General features: G+C 39.6%; 1 protein-coding gene across 4 annotated transcripts in view; it reads left to right on the forward strand.

Moving 5' to 3' along the window:
- Positions 1–18,338, forward strand: part of plxnb1b (plexin b1b) — a 136,308-nt gene that overhangs the window by 90,162 nt on the left and 27,808 nt on the right. For 3 of the 4 annotated variants that reach the window (XM_066698341.1, XM_066698344.1, XM_066698343.1), the window contains 11 exons: positions 4,741–4,830; positions 5,481–6,585; positions 7,439–7,621; positions 8,741–8,869; positions 9,367–9,467; positions 10,001–10,133; positions 11,310–11,466; positions 13,354–13,462; positions 14,493–14,601; positions 15,233–16,174; positions 17,466–17,612. In XM_066698341.1, coding sequence (XP_066554438.1) covers positions 5,482–6,585; positions 7,439–7,621; positions 8,741–8,869; positions 9,367–9,467; positions 10,001–10,133; positions 11,310–11,466; positions 13,354–13,462; positions 14,493–14,601; positions 15,233–16,174; positions 17,466–17,612 — 3,114 coding nt within the window. In that variant the 5' untranslated portion in view covers positions 4,741–4,830; position 5,481. Of the gene's footprint in view, positions 1–4,740; positions 4,831–5,091; positions 5,217–5,480; positions 6,586–7,438; positions 7,622–8,740; positions 8,870–9,366; positions 9,468–10,000; positions 10,134–11,309; positions 11,467–13,353; positions 13,463–14,492; positions 14,602–15,232; positions 16,175–17,465; positions 17,613–18,338 lie in introns of all 4 variants that reach the window. The other variant, XM_066698342.1, reaches the window with a different exon arrangement.

Below are 18,338 nucleotides of genomic sequence, written 5' to 3' on the forward strand. Positions count from 1 at the left end.
GTTGATATCTATTAAGTTGCAGACTTCAATATTGGCATCTCCTGTCTTAACTTATTTCAGTCAATGAATGAACTTTTAAATAAATGGAAGAACCCAATCATTGATAAATAAAGACCTTCAACAATGTCAAGTGAGCAGCACTGGTTCAGGCTGTGTTTGTGTATACAGTTTTAGCAGAAGAATAAAAAAAACTAAGGAAATGGGGAAGTTGGTTATGGGTGAATCACAGGTATCAGAGAACGCCCCTTTGGTTGTATAAATATACTCCGTCAACACAGTAGGAAAATGTCTGGGCCTTGAAGAGTAGAGTTATGAGTAATCTAGGGGTATAGTAAAGGGGATCAGTCTCTCAACTTCTATGGCCAGATCTGGATTATAGGACATTGTTAGGGGACTAGAAACTTCTCCAAACTAATGCTGACAGAGTCTGAAAAGCAGACAGTGTTTTGCTGTAGGTGGGTGCATCTTATGTGTCATTGACTGAAACATCCATAGGCCTTAACCACAGATTTGAATGCTGCAGTTAGATTGTGGTGTTGTGGATTATACCTGGGCATCCAAACCGAAGAGGGAATCAAACAGTCATGGTAACGAAAGCTTTTTGTTTTTTTGGGAGGTGGAGGGGGGGTTGTATTCCTTCCATCTGTCTGTTATTCACATTGTCTGTGTTTTCCTGTTATTTAATCTCTTTGTCATATCCTATTATGTGATTAGTTTTACCAAAGATGAATGAAAGGAAATACTGTAGATAAGTATATTACAATATGTCAAAATGTGGTTCTTTTTTTATGTATGCTATGGGGGGGAAAAACTTTGGTTGTAGTAGATTTACTACTGAGGTATTTACTAGAAAAGTGTACCATTGGTAATTCCAAGCCAAATATTAGAGTACCTACTATAGTCTTGATATTAAAAACTATGGTCAGTTGGAAGTCAACAAATACTACAGTAGTATTACACTGATTTTAGCTTAGTTGCAGTACTGTAAACTAGTCAAAATGCCTTGTTCTGATTGTTCCATTTAATTTTTGCACTGTTTTTCGATTTATCAATCAGAATACCAAGTGGCTTTGCAGACAAAAATAATTGTACTATACATGTGTTTCCTCCATGTGTGAAATGTAGCGTTTTTATTTTGGTCTTGACTGTTTCACTGACATTGTGACGTTGATACCCTTGTAATATTGGGTTTATGTGGAACATTGTTAAATCCCGCAAAGTCACCCATTTCAGGGACAAACATGAGATGAATAATAATAGGTTAGTCTTTCTGTGAATGGTGTTGAAGAGGCTTTTGTGCATTTACAGTTGCAGACTGTTACTCTTACTCTTATTATTATTATTATCCTGACGTGACACTCAAAACGAATAGTTAACAGCCATTGTGACATAAGCAAAGCCGAAGCAATAACTTAAAAAATGGCATGTATATAAAAGGAAATGCATTACGTTGCTTTTAAAAGGGTCATGACTAATCCACAGAGAATACTTCATGTGGCTAAAAAGAATCTGTTTTCCAAACCCTTGTTTAGTCAAAAGAACTTTATAAGGACACAAAAATAATCCCCAAAATTCATTAGACATTGAAGGAATGTAAGATTCATAGAGTGGCAGTCATTTGCGCTAAAAATAAAAGTTGTCCTTTTGCCAACAGTCATGGGGACAGTTGAGCAGAGGAAGTGGATATAGCAAAATCCAATAGATTCTGCGTTGTGTTCAGCTGGGTTTTATATGAAAGAGTCAAACTGTCCTCTCAGCCAGCAATGAGGAGGCCCTGGAATAAAATGGGCAAAGTGCAAAATAAATATTGTAGTCATGGTTTTCCCAAAAAAGGCTCCTGCAATATGAAGGTACTGGAAGTGAAGGTGGTTCTCTACTTTAAATATAATTCTTAAGTATATTCTTGCTGACATTTAGGTATTCTGTTTTTAAAGACCTTTGACCTACCTGCTAATGCAGATTAGAAACATGTACCTGGTATTATATTCATGAAATCAATGAAGCTGCCAGGTTTTTAAATTTCTGTTAGTAGGTGTGTCAAAATTTAAGTTTTAATCCAGCAGTAGAGTTAATGGGAGGGATGGGGGTAAATTTAGCTTTTTATTGTTTTAATGTTTTTCTCTTCTTATGTATTGGAAGCCATTAAGCACTCCCTCCATTGCCTGTTTGTTGGCATACTATTGTTAATAGTATGTATCATCACGTTTGCAAAACTCCTAATGAGCTTCATTATACAACAATTATTAATGACATTTCTACATGAGATAATGAAGGTTTTAAAACTGGGAATAAAAAAGCACACCCACTCACACACAGGGAAGGAAAGTTAACTATGATTATTTTAATGGGTATTTATAGAGATGCTGGTGAATGATTGCCATTCTACCAACACATTGAGGCACAACAAAGTTTTTTCCTCTCAAATGTGGGAGGATGTGGGTTTTCACTTTTGCAAACCATTAGGTATGTTCTGAACAGACTACCTTTTAATTAGGAAGCTGGGCTTTTTCCCTTATAGTTTAATAGGGTTGAATAGACCATTATTGCCTTTGGTAATTAATGGGCAGAGAACTCCCTTTTAGCTGATGATTAGTCACATTCCTAGCATCGGGCTTCAGAAAGCACTGGAGCTTGCAAGAACTTGTTGTGATTTTCACATTGGAATCTATCTGAAAATGCAAAGGCAGTTCATTTCCATTTAGACTGGACATAGCAGCTATGCAAATAAGTGCTTTGAGTAATTAAGGCTCTGTGAAAGAGTGTTTTTTCCTTCAGACTTCATTAAATCTGTCTTGAGATTTCCAGTTCTTTGGATTAGCACAATTACGCTATTTAATTCGTTTTTAGTTTTCTCCTGGTCTTTTTCATATTTGGATTTGTGGAACAAGCTGTAGTTTGATAACCTGACTGTGCTTTTCAAGTACCTTTTCCTGTACAATTACTTTGAACAGTTACATGACTTTAAGAAGCACTTTTGAGATGGTGCATAAAATGCTATACATTTGAGATGTTTTTACTCTGAGGAAGTAAGAAAACACACACACTTTTTTGATGTGTGTGTGTGTGTGTGTGTGTGTGTTCATCTGGCTTTTCAGTCAAGCTCCTTGTCAATTACTTGGTCCAATTAGCTTATTACTTGTTACTTCATACTTCTCTCCTGGCTGCAAATGATGTTTAAGCCATAGACTGTTCAAGATTTTAAAAAATGTTCTATGAGACTAACTAATAACACCAATTAACCAATATGAAGAAAATTAGAGGCCACTGTGGCCCTCCAAGGACTGAGTTTGAGAACCCTGAACTAAGTAGTTTAAGCAACCTTGTGTACAGTGAGCTTCACTTGCAGTTATCCCCAAGATTCTGCCCAAAGAGCCCACAGTGGAGCTCTGTGGATGGGTGTCAATCCATAAAAAAAAAACTGGGTCCCATTTTTAATGTAGCTCTTGAGGTCTCTTGTTTTGCTTACTTTAATGGAATAGAGAATTATGGGTAGTCACACATTGGCTTTCCTATATGCACTAATTCCCTAAGCCAAACAGTGTCTCGGCAAAAATAGTGTCTCTTTCAACCCCCTTTCTCCACTGCCCATCCTCTTAAAACTGGCTGTTGTGAAACCACTTCCTTACCACTTAATCCTGTGGTAGATAAGGGACTATGCCACATCTTATATAATTTCTCCTCAGTCATTTTACAGTATGTGGGGAGTGATTTCTGTTTATCCAGTGCCTGCATATATGGCTATATTACTTAACTGAAAATGGGTCTCAAAGACTCTAAATGTGTGTACCAATCTTGTAAGCCTAAAGTTTAATTCGTTTTTTGTAGTTTGTGTATATAACGTGTGTCTGTGTGTATATAGTGCATTGAAATGGGATATTGTTTCCTTTTGATTTACACAATCTACTCCACACTTTCAATTGGGGGGGAAAAATGGGGAGTGGGGAAAAACAAATCAAATTCAAAATAAAAAGTCATCAGATAAGTAGGCACTAGACTTGAGAGACAAGCTTGTGTTGGATGAGACTTTATCAGTGATCAATATCAGTGTTTGTAAATTTGTTTATAGTATAAGTGTCTCTGTTGCAATTGTAGGCTGAGAGGTTTTAGGAGTCGAAACATTCAGACTTGATCACCTTGGTTTTTAGTATTTGTTTAATTACTGTCTTGAAGAAACATTGCAGAGTTACCATTTAAACCACCTTGATGATTGAAATATAAGATGCTTTGATTTTGACTGTATTTGATATTTCTCATCTTGTGTTGGGTGTGAAAGAATGATGTAGTTCTGAGCATTCTTTATTGTAGTTGTATACTGCTGTGTGGAGTAGTGGTTAGGACTCTGAGGTGGATGGTTGTGGGTTCAATCCCAGGTGGGGGACACTGCTGTTCTACCCTTGAGCAAGGTACTGTACCTAGAATGCTCCAGTAAAGCCCCAGCTGTATGTATAATTAATTTGATATACTGTAATTGTAAGTCACCCTGGATAAGGTTGTCTGCTAAGAAATATAATCATAATAAAGTTGTACTTAATTTCAGAGAACTGTCCCAGAACAGCACTTCATAAAACCAAATCTCTCACCTTCATATTGAATTATATTTAAGTTTACTTAAAGCGCTTGACAACTTTAGTCCAGTCAGCCATTGACTCCCTACTGTGTACTGTTATACTTTAATATTTTAATTGGTTTCAGTATGAGTACTAAGTTGTTGTGTTTTTTTCCCCTTTTGTTCCTTTCTAGATTCTGCCTGTGGGAAATGTTTTAATTAACATTCACTGCTGGAAGTGCTAGGGGTGGAATGCCTCTCTAACAGAACATTGAAGACAAATGGTGAGAAACATGTACACCTTCTCTAATCTAATCTAAGGAATATGTTCAATCCAAAACCTATTATACTGCTCTGCCCTTTCTTTTTCCAACACCTTTTTACAGTTCAGTAACATTTCAGTTTCTCTGATCCTAGAATGGTTTTTAAAGAGCCATTTAAATAGCCATGTCTCACTAAATTAGAAGAATAAAAGTGCACCAGTAACAGATTCCAGCTTTATGTTTCTTACTTCAGTCTAATACATCCATCCTTGCTTTATTCAGTACAGGGTCACAGTGAGCTGGAGCCTAACCTGACATGCCCAGCAGGGTACACCCTAGACAGGGCACTAGTCCATCACAGGGCAGCACTGACACACCCTACACTCATTTGACTACAGGCAGCCAATGTAAGCAGCATGTCTTGAATTAATAATGACTTGAAAATATTTAATTCAGGTCAATTAAGCAGGTGTTTTGTTCATTTGTGATTCGTGACAAGGTTGAAGTTTTGAGTTTCTGTGTGTCAGTTTATAAAGTACTTCTTTACACTGTGTTCATGATAATCTGGGGCAGGCTCGGTTTTAAGTGCATTCCTTATTTGTTTTAAAAGTAACAGCAATAATCTGCACAATAGGTTGTACTGAAATCTAATTCTTGTTTACATCTTCCAGAATGTTCACCATGCCTCCTGGGATGGTCCTTACTTCTGCCGTGCTCTGTCTGTGCTGGGCTGGAGTGCTGAGCGGTTATGAAACCTTCACCCAAAATGGTACCAAATTCGAGCATCTGGCCCTGCACCCAGACCCTGAGATTGGGACAGTCTACATCGGAGCCACCAACTACCTCTTCCAGTTGCACTTGGATCTTCGGCTGAAAACAAAAGTGAAAACGGGTCCCGTGGAAGACAGCAAGGAGTGTCTGCCCCCTATCACCAAAACCCACTGTCCTCAGGCCCGTATGACCAACAACCACAACAAACTCCTGTTGGTCAACCCTTACAGCCAGGAGCTGATCACCTGTGGCAGTGTCTACCAAGGCATCTGCAATAAGAGCAGCCTGGATTCCATTGAAAAAGTTTTGTTTTCGACTATGAGGCCAGTGGATACCCAGTATGTAGCTGCCAACGACCCCAATGTGACCACCGTGGGCCTAGTTGTGGTCTCCAAGGACGAGCTTCCGGTTCTGTTTGTCGGCCGGGGTTACACCAGCAGCCACCCGCCCATCTCCACCCGCAACCTGGTATTGGAGCCCATCTTCTCCTATGAGGAGACCGCCAAGCTCGCTGTGGCGGGGCGGTTGTCAGAATATGACCACCATTTCATCAAGTCTTTCGCCCACCGCTCCTCCGTCTATTTCCTCTTCTACCGCCGGGACCTCAAATCCCAATCCAGGGAATATAAGACGTACATTTCCCGGATTTGCCTTGATGACATGTCCTACTACTCCTACGTGGAGGTTCCCCTGGTGTGCAGGACGGACAGCAAGAATTACAACCTGCTCCAGGCCGTTCAAGTGGGAGTGCCTGGTGTCCAGCTGGGGGCCATGAGGCGGGAGCCCCCAGCGGAGGTGCTGGTGGGAGTATTCTCGACCCGACAGGCCTCTTCAGGGAAGCCAGGCGAGGAGTCGGCACTCTGCATATACAAGCTGGATGACATCGACCAGCGAATTGATGTTACGCGGGACTTGTGTTACACACGGGATGGGCGGTCTGAAGGGGGTGGGGAGGCAGCTTACATCGAATACGAGGTCAAATCCAACTGTGCCAACCTCCCCTCGGTGAGACTTCAGTCTTAGTGTCTTTGCTGGGTGGATTTGACTAAATCTAGTCTACCATGAGTCTTCAGTGATGCTTCGTTATTTTAGATAAGCTACTTTAAGGTCACAATAGTAATTAATCCAGGAAAGGAATAGATCCCACTTTTTACAAGGAACAGGAAAGTTTTTTGGTTTTGTTTGGTTTTGAATCATTCACAACTAGTAATGCACAGCAATTTAAACAACATGATGAATTGCAAAAATTACATTTTCTTGCTTAATACCTGTTAATTGAGGTACTTTTGTGTCAGGAGTAAAAAAATATATATGGAAAAAGTACATAGAGCTGTCAATGCAGATGGATGTTTAGTTGAGTGGTAGTTTACCCAGGGGGGTAATGGCATTCTCAAATAATATTGTCAAAACATTTATTTAAGGCCAGGCTAGACAAATTATAATTGCATCCTCAGTGTGACTTTATTAAATGTCATGACCATATTTGGTTGGAGTGTGGGCTCCTTGACTTTCATTAAATGTGAATTGAGCTTGTTAGTTCCCCCTTTGTTTTGGCACTAGTTTATGGAATCTTTTTATAGTCGTGGTAATGACATCCTTCTCATTTGACTTTTGACCTGTTCGTAACATTGCCTGTCACTTTTGCTAATCATTTTCACGCCACAGTCTCAGCTCTCTCGTCGGAAAAAACGTGTTTGATCATATACCAGTACCTTTAATTGGATAAACTCTGAGGAAATGCGATGTATTTCCAATCATATTGTTAATCCTCATTCTGTAAATTAATGACTTTTTGTTACAGAATTTGATTAATTTGCTGTGTTGTCTATCAAATTGTTTTTTTTCTTCTGTCCCAAAGAACACACTGGAGGCCTATCCTTGTGGATCAGACCACACCCCCAGCCCAATGGCCAGCCGCATCCCTGTGGAAGCTGTGCCGGTATTGGACAGCCCAGATGCTCGTCTCACGGCCGTGGCCGTTAGTATGAAGGAGAAACACACTATTATATTCCTGGGGGATTCTAAAGGAAACTTACATAAGGTAATCACATGTTCTCAGCTGGTGTAACTCTGTATTGTATTTCATTATTTGGATTAGAGATGTCATATATTAGAAGGCTCCAGTATCTTATTTGAGGAGGATTACAAAAATCACATAGTAAGATACAGGTTCTTAGAAATGAACTGCAGTTCTTTTATGACTTTGCTACAGGTAATACAAGATGTAGCATATTGTATAAAAAAGCTGTACAGGATTAATACTGCAGCTTTGTGGAGAACTGTCCTACAGTCAGTAGCTGAGCTAGTGTCAGACATTTGCAGGTCACAAAGTGTTACTTGAAATAATATCCGTCCTAGGTCATGCAAAGGACATTAGACCATGTCGTGGGAGCTGTGGGAAGCAGGAAATTACAGTAGTGCCAGATGGGATTGTAGGGTGAAGGAGTGTAGACAGGAGGAGGCTTAGTGGCTGTACTTAACACCCTGGAGAATTTTACTTACTCATTTTTTAGGGGGCGAATGTGGGAGATATAACTTGTCAATCAAAAAAAAACAAGCTTGTTTCATTTAATAGTGATAGACATCTGCCAGGTTCATGCAGCCTGTTCTACATTACATTTACAATCTTATTCTTAATATTATTGATATTGTTTAGCCAGCTTTAAACTTTCTGCCTTTTTGCCTAAGAACTATATATATCAGCTGCTGTACTGTCCAGAAGGTCACACATACAATGGCAAAACGAGCTCAACAGACTGATACTAGCACAGGATGTTTAAAATCCATACTCAACCTTATGAAATAAAGGAAATCCCAGTATGATTCAGTCTGACCCCCCAACAAACTAAAAGCAAAAAGCATTGGAGACTTATCTTTGCATGTTGGGAGATATTTATGTATAATTAATATACCCAACCTTTTTATGTGCCGTTTCCTTAAAAGGCATTTTTGTATTATTCTGGAAAACAATAAAAATGTATATTATCAGGCTTGAGGCTTCTCGTTCTCTAATTTCAATAAATCTCAAAGAAATTGAATTAGGTTGGCATAGTGAAAAAGCCCTGTGTGAAGGGCAATCTGCAGTAAAGCTTTTATAACAGATATTACATGGGAGCATATCATTGGTTTTCAAATGTAATTCACGTTGTTCTGCTTTCAGGTCTTTCTTGGTCCCTCTGGGAAAGCGGAGAAGTATTCCACAATAACCATCCAACCAAATGCTGCTATAAGTAGTGACTTTCTGCTGGACCAATCACAGGAACATCTATACATCATGACTAGTTCAATGGTCAGTTCAGCTTTAATTCCTTCAGGCGGGAATAAACTAAATCTAAATTGGGTTCCATTACTATCTACAAATGTGCAACTCCTGATGGAAGAGTGTATGCTGTATTCAGCCCTGCTCCAGCCTGGATCAAAGCTAAATCAAACCAATTTTGTGTTAAATTAAGAAGTGTTTCCTGTTGTCAGTCCTGGATGTATACACTTGATTTCCACTTAATTTTAACTTGGTGTTTTCAACTGCTAAAATAATACAAATGGTAAGTGAAACTCTTGAGTTACAGTTGTACAATGTCTGGAGGTAAAGGGCTCAGTCAAAGTATATAAAATCACCTACAACTGATTGAACACATACAAAAATACACCAACATAAAATTAGCTCCTATATTGTTTACAGTGATCAGGTACGCAGGACCATCACTACATCTTCCAGTTGGGTAAGAGGGTAATATACAGGTCATTTTAGTTGGTCATGTGTTTCCTTTGTCTTTTGTCTATTTTCAGGTAGAAAAGCGTCCAGTTACTGAATGCTCCAAGCATCTTGACTGTCAGTCTTGTCTTTCTGCCAAGGATCCATATTGTGGGTGGTGTGTGCTGGAGGGAGTGTAAGTAAATTCTTAAATTCAGCCTGGCACATAGATTTCACAGAGGAGGGTCTGACACCATAGATACACACTTGGCTCAAGCACTTAAGGCCTCTGCTCAGAATGCAGGTTAAGTCCATAGATTGCAGGTTCTAATCAGGCCTCTGTCATTAGTTGACTGACCAGGATTTCAATAGAGTTACTGTCTCTGTGCTTTGTGATGTGTAAGTGAATGGGTACTCATCTTAAATTTTTACCCAGCACCTTATAAGGTTTGGGATGTGTCCATGTTGTTGCCTTCAGCAATCTAGAGCCTCTTATTCAACCTTGTGCATTTTACACATTAGGGAGATTACCCAAGAAGAGCATACATCTTAACATTTTGTCCTGTCTTTTTTTCAGTCTGGCCTCGGATAGTTCCACAGACTTTATAAGAATGTCTGGATTTGTAGACTGTTTTTTTTTCCTGTATGTGGAAGAGATGTGAAGATGCAGAGAATATTTTTGCTGATCTCTCCCCTCTCTCTCTCTCTCTCTCTCTCTCTCTCTGACAGATGTGGCCAACTATCTGACTGCATGAGGGCCCTGTTGCCTGGCCAGTGGCTATGGAGCTACAACTCTAGTCAGCAATGCCTGAGTGTGCAGTCTGTGACCCCATCCAATATCAGTCGAGAGGAGAAAAGAAGTGTACGTGGTTGGGGGTGCTGAAGGGGAGATATTTTGTGTTTTCCATTTCAAAAGGATTCTTTTCTTGTGTTCCATAGTCTCTCACTTCTCAAGTGCTTGCTTGCTGTATGGGTTTCACTCTACTGCTCTCGCTCCCGAGACGTTTTTAATACATAGTGAAATAGAAACATTCAGAGTCTTATATTCATTAAGATGTACATTTTCACACCCAAAAAATGAATCAACCACAGTTGTAGATTTATGGCAAACTACACATCTATAAGTTAGATGCATGTATTTTGTTTTTCACTTTGTCTATTTTAATATTTATACACTGATATTGTATATATATATTTAACATTGTAGGGAAAAATCATAATTGGTAATGTTGGAAGAGTTAGTCACTCTTTATTGCACTTTATTCACTTCTTTATTTTATTACACTTCTGCTTAATTACATACAATTCACTTCCAGCCGGGTTCATGGAGAGGACTTTTCATTCCAGAACGTGAAGGTCATGGTGTAGATTGGCAGTGTTAGGAGTAGCTCACACAGACGTGGCATGGGTGACTTTTGGTTCTTCGTTTCCCATTATAGTCTACACCTCAGGGTTCACAATGGACAAGGGGCGGATGTGGCGAAGGCAGCATGGGATTTTATTTTCGCTCCCTAAATGAACTTTTCACGGCCCTTGATCACCCTCCTACCCTGTCCTCCCCACATGGACAGATTCTCGCCACTAGAAAGAATAGCAGGATAGCTTGGAAAAATTAATAGCTCAAGAGGGCTAAATACATTGTTTGTTCTGAAGTATTGGAAGACTGATGTGCTTTCTTCATATGAATGTTGATACTTCCCCAAATTATTGGTTGATTTTCATGTTCCCACTTTCCCCTGTTTTTGGTTTTTGTTTGCTGGTCTTGAACATCATCATCAAAAAAGCCTCTTCCTGATTGGCTGTGTCCATTTCCCTTTCACCTTCCCCTCTCTATTATTCTGTCTATACCCCCAAAAAATGTTATTGCATGAGCTGCTTGCAAGTCACGATTCATGCGAATATATATCTGGCTTGTGTCACTGCACTGCTTGTGCTGAAAGAAGCTCAGGCAGTCAACTGCAAGCTAAGAATCTCCATCGAGCCTGAGAGCATTGCCTTTCTCAGTGCAGGACGACTAACGCCCTCTTCTCCCCTTCAGATCTTCCTATCTGTCCCTGAGCTGCCTGCCCTGTTTGACGAGGAGACGTATTCCTGCTTCTTTGAGGACTACGAAAGCCCGGCAGCACTCACCGAGATGGGCGTCACCTGCTCCTCACCCGATGCCAATAAAGTGCCACCCATTCGCCAAGGGGAAGGTGAGTGAGTCTGATGGAGAGATAGTGGGATCAAAGTAAAGGTTAGGAAAAACTCTAGAAAGAGCATTGCTAGTGTATTGTACACTCATCATAATCTTATTGAATTTATTGCGTCTTTCATTAAAATGGTACAAAGCTCTTGAAAATAAATATATTCAGTGCTCAGTTTTAGGCAGGACTGGTACCTAATAAGCAACAGAAGTTGCCATTTTGGAGAAAGTCAAGAAAAGACAGCTTTGAGCACACCCAACCACCGTAGCACTTGGCCAGTCGCACACCACCCCTTGCAGAATTCTAGCCAGTTATCATTTTACCCAGATTCAAACCAGCAATGTCTGGACTAAAGGGCCCAACCTGTACTCTGAATAGTATGCCAGTTGAAAGGTTTTTTTTTTTAATTATTATTATTATTATTATTTAAGGAGGATACAGATTGTTGAAAACTTTTGACTGAATTATAGTCCTCATAGTCTCATAATGTTAAACACATTCAGCATGAAAGACGACACAGTTCTATTGTCATAATAAAGTCTGAAACACATCTGAGAGATGTGATTTGCCTTTGTTATGTCTTTCCCACAGCTGTTGAAACATGAGTTATATAGTCTGTGGAAGGAAGTGTTAGTCATTTGTTGCTGAGTTTCCATAAGAGCATTTAAAAAAGGGGGGGTGGGGGAATCAACAATTGTATTTATTTTTTTAATTAATGTGCTCCAAAGAGTTTTTATGCTATTAAAACAAAATCGAACTCTTGTCTTCTTTAATTAACAGCCTAGGATGTGAAATTCTGTAAAATGATTTCAGAAAAAGGTAATGCAACTTTCAGCCAACTCTGTGGAGAGTTATTAGGTTTATGAGTATGCACACAAGGTTTTGAATAACTAGATACATTCCCAATCCATTCTATTTTTATGTTTGAGAAGGATGGATTTTTTTTGAGAACTCGCTGTTCATCAAAGCATATGCAAATTGTTTATCACAGTGTTGCATCAAGTAAGTTTTCCTTTATAGGAGGAAAAACATTTGCAATTATGATGTACAACCTTTGTTCCTTTGTTTGTTTTTGGCAGATGTATGCAGGCAAAATGAAAAACTTGATTTAGATATGTCCTCATTTGGATAATTGAAGTCAATCAGTATTGTCTGCAAGCTTGTTAAGAAGCATTTATATTTCGGAAGGTTGGGTTCTTGTAAAAAGCATAACCTCAGGAGCATTTAAAATATATAAAATCCTTAATGTATGCAGTCTTTACCATTATAATCCCTTGTGATAATGCAGTATGGGTCTTTGAAGATGTTCTTTTGATTTAATTTCTCTAAAACGTCAAGCTTTTTCTCAACTTTTACTCTGCTTTACTGTAGCTGAGCTAAATAACAACTTGCAAATTTGAATGTTTGAAGTGTATTAGGATTTTTAATGGGGGCATAAGGAATCAAGCAGCAAGCAACTCTTTTTGGAAAGTAGGTTAAGCCTTTTAGTCTAGACCATACTGGTTTGAATCTGAGCTATTCCTTACCAAGCTGTGACCAGATTTGAGTTCTGTTGAGGTTTGATGGGCTCGAATCGGAAAGTTTTGCTTTTCCCTACGACAGTGCTCCCAGTGTCTGGCAGGAGACCTGTGACTTCAGTACTTGTGTATATGTTATAAATAAACTTGATTATTTTCATCTATTGACTAAATTTTTTTATTTTGATTTGTTATGGCGTCCTTTATAGTCCAAAAGAAAACAATTATTGTGGATTCCACCTTTTGAAAACTCAAACCAGAAAACCAATTTGGTTTGGAATGTGCATCTGTCTTTAAAGACAGGGCTGTAGCCCTCAGTGCTTTTCTTTCTGAACGGTGGCTTTGAGACTCACTCATGGCATCCAATGATTGTTTGCAGACTTCGTCACAGTGACCCTCTACCTGCGGTTCTTCAACATCACCGTGACGTCCAGGAAGTTCACTTTCTATGACTGTACTGCTGTCAAACAGCTGTCCAAGAACATGCCGTGAGTACATCATCTCATCATCATAATATTAATATTAATAATAATCATCACCAGCAGTCTTCACAGTCGATAGGGGAAGGAAGGAATAATATTGCTACTGTACTTCAACCAGAGTGGGAAATGTACATTGAGAATGCCTTCGAATTAAGCCATTCTATTCAGTGGGACAGAGGTACACTTTAATGACCACAAGCAGCCAGGGTTCCTCTGTCCAAATCTGTGATTTTATTTCCCCCCTTGGAATTAAGTTGATTGGGGCAGTTGATTCTAAGTATCAGCAGTTGTAGGCTCCTGTGGCCAGATGAGTAAAACAATACAGTAATCCCTTGCTATACGATCGTAATTTTATTCCCTGAAAACTGGTTGTAATGCAAAATTGCTGATAACAGTAATGAAATCCCCATTGATTCACATTTTATAATCTTCAATTGCTTCCAGAGCCCCACAAATGTCGCCTTCAACACCCACGATTCTCCTTAATAAAGGACAGAATATGAAAATCATTGACATTCTATATCAGTTATGAAAGAAATTAGCATAAAGTTGTTAAGTAAATGACAAATAAAATCTTCTAGTCTCTTGTGGTATGCATGAGTCCCCCACAAACAGACTGGGGCTGACAGTTTTCCTGATGATTGTGTTGGAAAACGTACAGTATATTACATTTTAATGAAGCTGTAAAAACGCTAAGTAAATCACAGTTATGAAATAGAAAATTAAAAGAGAATATTAAATGTAAAACAGAACATTTTGCAAAGATCACAGAGAAAATGTTGCAACAGCTGATGACAAATCTTTCATTGACGAACAATATATTAATCGCAACCCTCAGATGTTTTGTCTTCCGATCGCCCGCTTTGTGAGCTCCCTACTGGTACCAACAAAAATGTTAGTGTCTTGTATATCTGAAATCACATATATTGGTGGCTCATATAGCAAGGGATTACTATATAAATTTCCCATCAATTTGTTTTCTTTAAAGGTGTACAGTTGTATGCAACTGAGTGGTCTGCATTATTTTGCTCTGTAGATGTCAGGGCTGCGTCAGTAGTCGATGGGGGTGTAACTGGTGTGTCCAGCAGCACCTCTGTACCCACAAGCCCACCTGTGAGGAAGGAGTCATCATTTACAACGAGCATGTAAGTCACTTTGTAGTTAAATAATGATGCTTTCTTTCCACTTGAATACATTTTTGTTGTTGTATAATATCCATTCTGAATTCTGAACAAGATGTTTTTTTTTAAATGAAATACTAACATGTATGATGTATACTAACTGGTGAGTATGTTTGGCTGTGGATTATCTGTATAGTGTTCAAAAGGCAAGTTATCATTTTAATTTGTATATTTGTATGTATTGCGGTGATTATGTATTACCTCAACACTGACATCAACTGTTAGATCTATTTACAACTATGCTTGGCATAATCTCATTTTCAAAGCAGATTCAGAACTGACTCCTTCGACTTTGATTTTAATGTTTATTTTCAGTGGTTAGAACTTTGAACCATTTTTATTAACCAGGTTCCAGTATATACAGTGGATTTTATGAGAACAATAATTATCATACCCATACATCCGGTCACCACATCATCATCCAGAATATATGTGAAAAGACCACCTCTCCCCTTTTTGTAAAAATGTCGGATGCCCCAAAGCCCCAAGCACCATTACCAGTTTAAAATTTTATTTTATTTCCATTTTATTTTATTGTTACTTGTTCCTTTGTCTCTCCCTCTTCTCTTTAACCCCCCGTGCTAAACCCTCCCAGTTCAAACTTCCTACACCAGCTCCACCAACAACAAGTGAGGCGATCAAGGTAACAACAACTAACCCGACATCCACCTTGGCACCAACAACTCCTTCAGCTCCTTCAACAATGCCTACAACCCTTCCAGTGACAACCACCACAACCACCACTGAGGTTACTACGACGACCACGGAGGCATCCACTACCACGACTGAGCCCACCACCATCCCAACGACCCCAGAACCTACCACCGTACCAACAACACTACCTACCACTCCAGAACCCACTACATCGCCCACAACCCCTTTTCCCACTACCCTGACTGAAGCCACCACCCCCCGGACAGAAACCACAACATCTCTAGAAGAGGTCATCATAAAGGATGAAGTTCCCGTCACCATAAATTACACCCCTCCGCTAAAAACTGACCAACCGCCAGAATTTGTGGAGACCGATCCTCCGCCCACCTTCCTCCCAACACTTGCCGTACAGCCAGTCAGCACTGGCTCCTTCACTACTCCAGTACCGCCCACCTTTCCAACCATCATCGAGTCTGTAACGGCCTCTCCCACTCAAGAAAGTGGCACAGAAGATCTGAAGGCAGCTGTTTCCCTAGAGCAGCCACTGCCATCCGAGCCCCTTCCCTCCACCGTGACTCCACTTCAAGCCCCTGAAGACTCATTCCCCGTGGAAGTCCCCACCAATTCAGATTCAGACTTCGAATTCACAGAGGTCCCGGACATGCCCCCATCTGTTCTACCTGACAAGGAGATGGACAGCAGTGTGGAGTCCATGTACTGGCCAGAGGCAGTGCCAGTTGAGAATGATACGTCCACCTATTCTGCTACCACTGTCCTCTCTGGGGATGGCGATGCCGAAAACATTTCCCCTGCCTTCCCTCGCTTACTGGATTCCGACACGGAATTGGATTACCAGTATGATTCGCCTGATTTCTACCTGCCGGTGAGTGCAAGCCCCAATAGGAAGTCTTCAAACACCCCAACCGCCAAACCCACCCATCCACTCCCCACCAAACTTTTTCCAAGAAATGTCTTTTCGTCCCATCTCATTCTTATTTTTCTTTCATTCTTGATGTTTGTTGATTTGAAAAATCATCTCAGAAATAACCAAGACTAGTAACATATAAATGGGGAAAGAAAGTAGTATATTTGTATTTATTTGTGTGACCTACTTAAAAAAGGATCAGATTTGTCAGTTTGCAAAAATGCAAACAAGTTCATGGTTCAGTTTAAAAATCCAATTCTGCGGTTTTAAAAAAGAAGGGTAATTTTTTTCTTTTTCTAAGTGTTCAAATGCAAATTTCCATTATAAAGCAGCTTTAAAGAGTAGCTTAGTGCCCGGGTTACAATGTATAGCTTGCTCTCCAACATCTAGAATGTAGTATAATGGAGAAAGTTAAGTTAAGTGGAATCCTCTTATTTTGTTAAATCAAGGTGTTATTTAATTAGTCACAGGCGTCTTATCATGCAGCGTCTCAAACGCTATAGAAGAATGAAATGAAAGCAAACAAAGGCTCTTCATAAAGTGATGGTCAATAATAGGTCGGGTCAGAAGCCAAGCCCAACCTGACAGATCACATTTTAGCCATGTGCTGCCTCTCCCTCCTCCTAAACCCTCCAGAACGATTGAGTTACATGACTACAAGCTACCGAGACATGTGCTATCCAGATGCCTGGATTAGGAGAGCATTTAGTTTTCAGTCTCAAGCAAAGGTGTCCTGCTGTCTGAAGCAGAGATTTTCTCTGTAGCACGGTGCAACATTATCCAAGATGTACCTCATCCCTGAAGCTATAGTAAGTGTGACAGTGAGGAGTCGTCAATAAACAGTTCAGATAAAACTGGCTGTATGTATTGCTGAATTCAAAACTTTGGCTATCACTATCTAAGAATTGTCTGTAATTCAAGGGTCTTCATACCCAAAAGAACACCAGATTTTTATCCAGAAAATATGTGACATAGGCACGATGTCCTCCACATTTCTTCTTATCATTTAAATAGACACACATGATAGACGGCCTTTGCAGATTTGTGTAACGTAAGAAGCAACAAAAAGCAGCTGCAATTTTTAACGATGCCCCCCTTTCTTTGTCTGGGGAGAATAGAACAGGATCTAATTAATTGGCCCCAGGGTGTTCCCAGTAATTAAACCTTTTTTTTAATAAAACACTCAATGGCACGTTTTTCAGATTCAGGTTGTGCTAATCTGTTTTAATGAGGGTGGTCTTTGCTGTAGGTGGGCATGCAGGGGGATGAGGGCAGCTACGCCAGCTGGGGTCCCTCAGCCTGCCCCTGTGTGGAGAAGGTGCAGGGCTCTGCGCTTCTGCCCGTCAACGTGGAGAGGAAAATCACACTTGTGGGGAAGAACCTTCACCTCTTTCAGGTACTTGTCTTATGCTGCTGGTGGATAGGGTCCTTTGTGTCTTATTTTATAGAGCTCTGCCATTTTAGAAGGAGCAACCTCACACATAATAGGACAGTCTGCTCTTTAGTATAATCAACTGTGGGAGTTTCCTTTATCAGCCCCACATGATGCACTTGTTTTGTGCATGCTCCCCTGTGTGCTTTGTTATAGTTGTATTCATCAAGATTATCAATAGGGGTGGATTTCCAAAGTAATGTGTATAACCTCATACTTGTCACTTCTTTCAAATTATTAATATACCTATGTATCACATTTGCAATTTCTGCAACTGCAAAATATAAACTAAACCATTATTGTACATGAAGCAGGCTTTGCAGTCAGCTTCTAGGAATGACAATCTAGTTCAATTTGAAAATCATGCTGATTATCTGTGTGCTTTCACTTTAATAATGACAGGGCTCTTAGCAAGAGAAAACACAAATAATATGATTTTAAAGGAGGCCAAGTGTGATCTTTTAATTTTCAAGTTAATTCAGCCTTTGAACAATATAAGTCAGAGATTTCATCGCTGTAACATATTTCACAAGTCTATTATTAACAGTCATCACCTTCTCAAGGCCAAATGTAAAGGAATATTCCTGAATGCAGCTTTTGATGTCCTATTTATGATTTGCAATTGTGTTAACGTTGCAAAAAGGCTTAGGAAATCAACTGCTCTGTTCAAACAATAGCATACAGTTAAAA

Source organism: Amia ocellicauda, chromosome 3 (genome assembly GCF_036373705.1).
Source record: "Amia ocellicauda isolate fAmiCal2 chromosome 3, fAmiCal2.hap1, whole genome shotgun sequence".
NCBI lineage: Eukaryota > Metazoa > Chordata > Actinopteri > Amiiformes > Amiidae > Amia > Amia ocellicauda.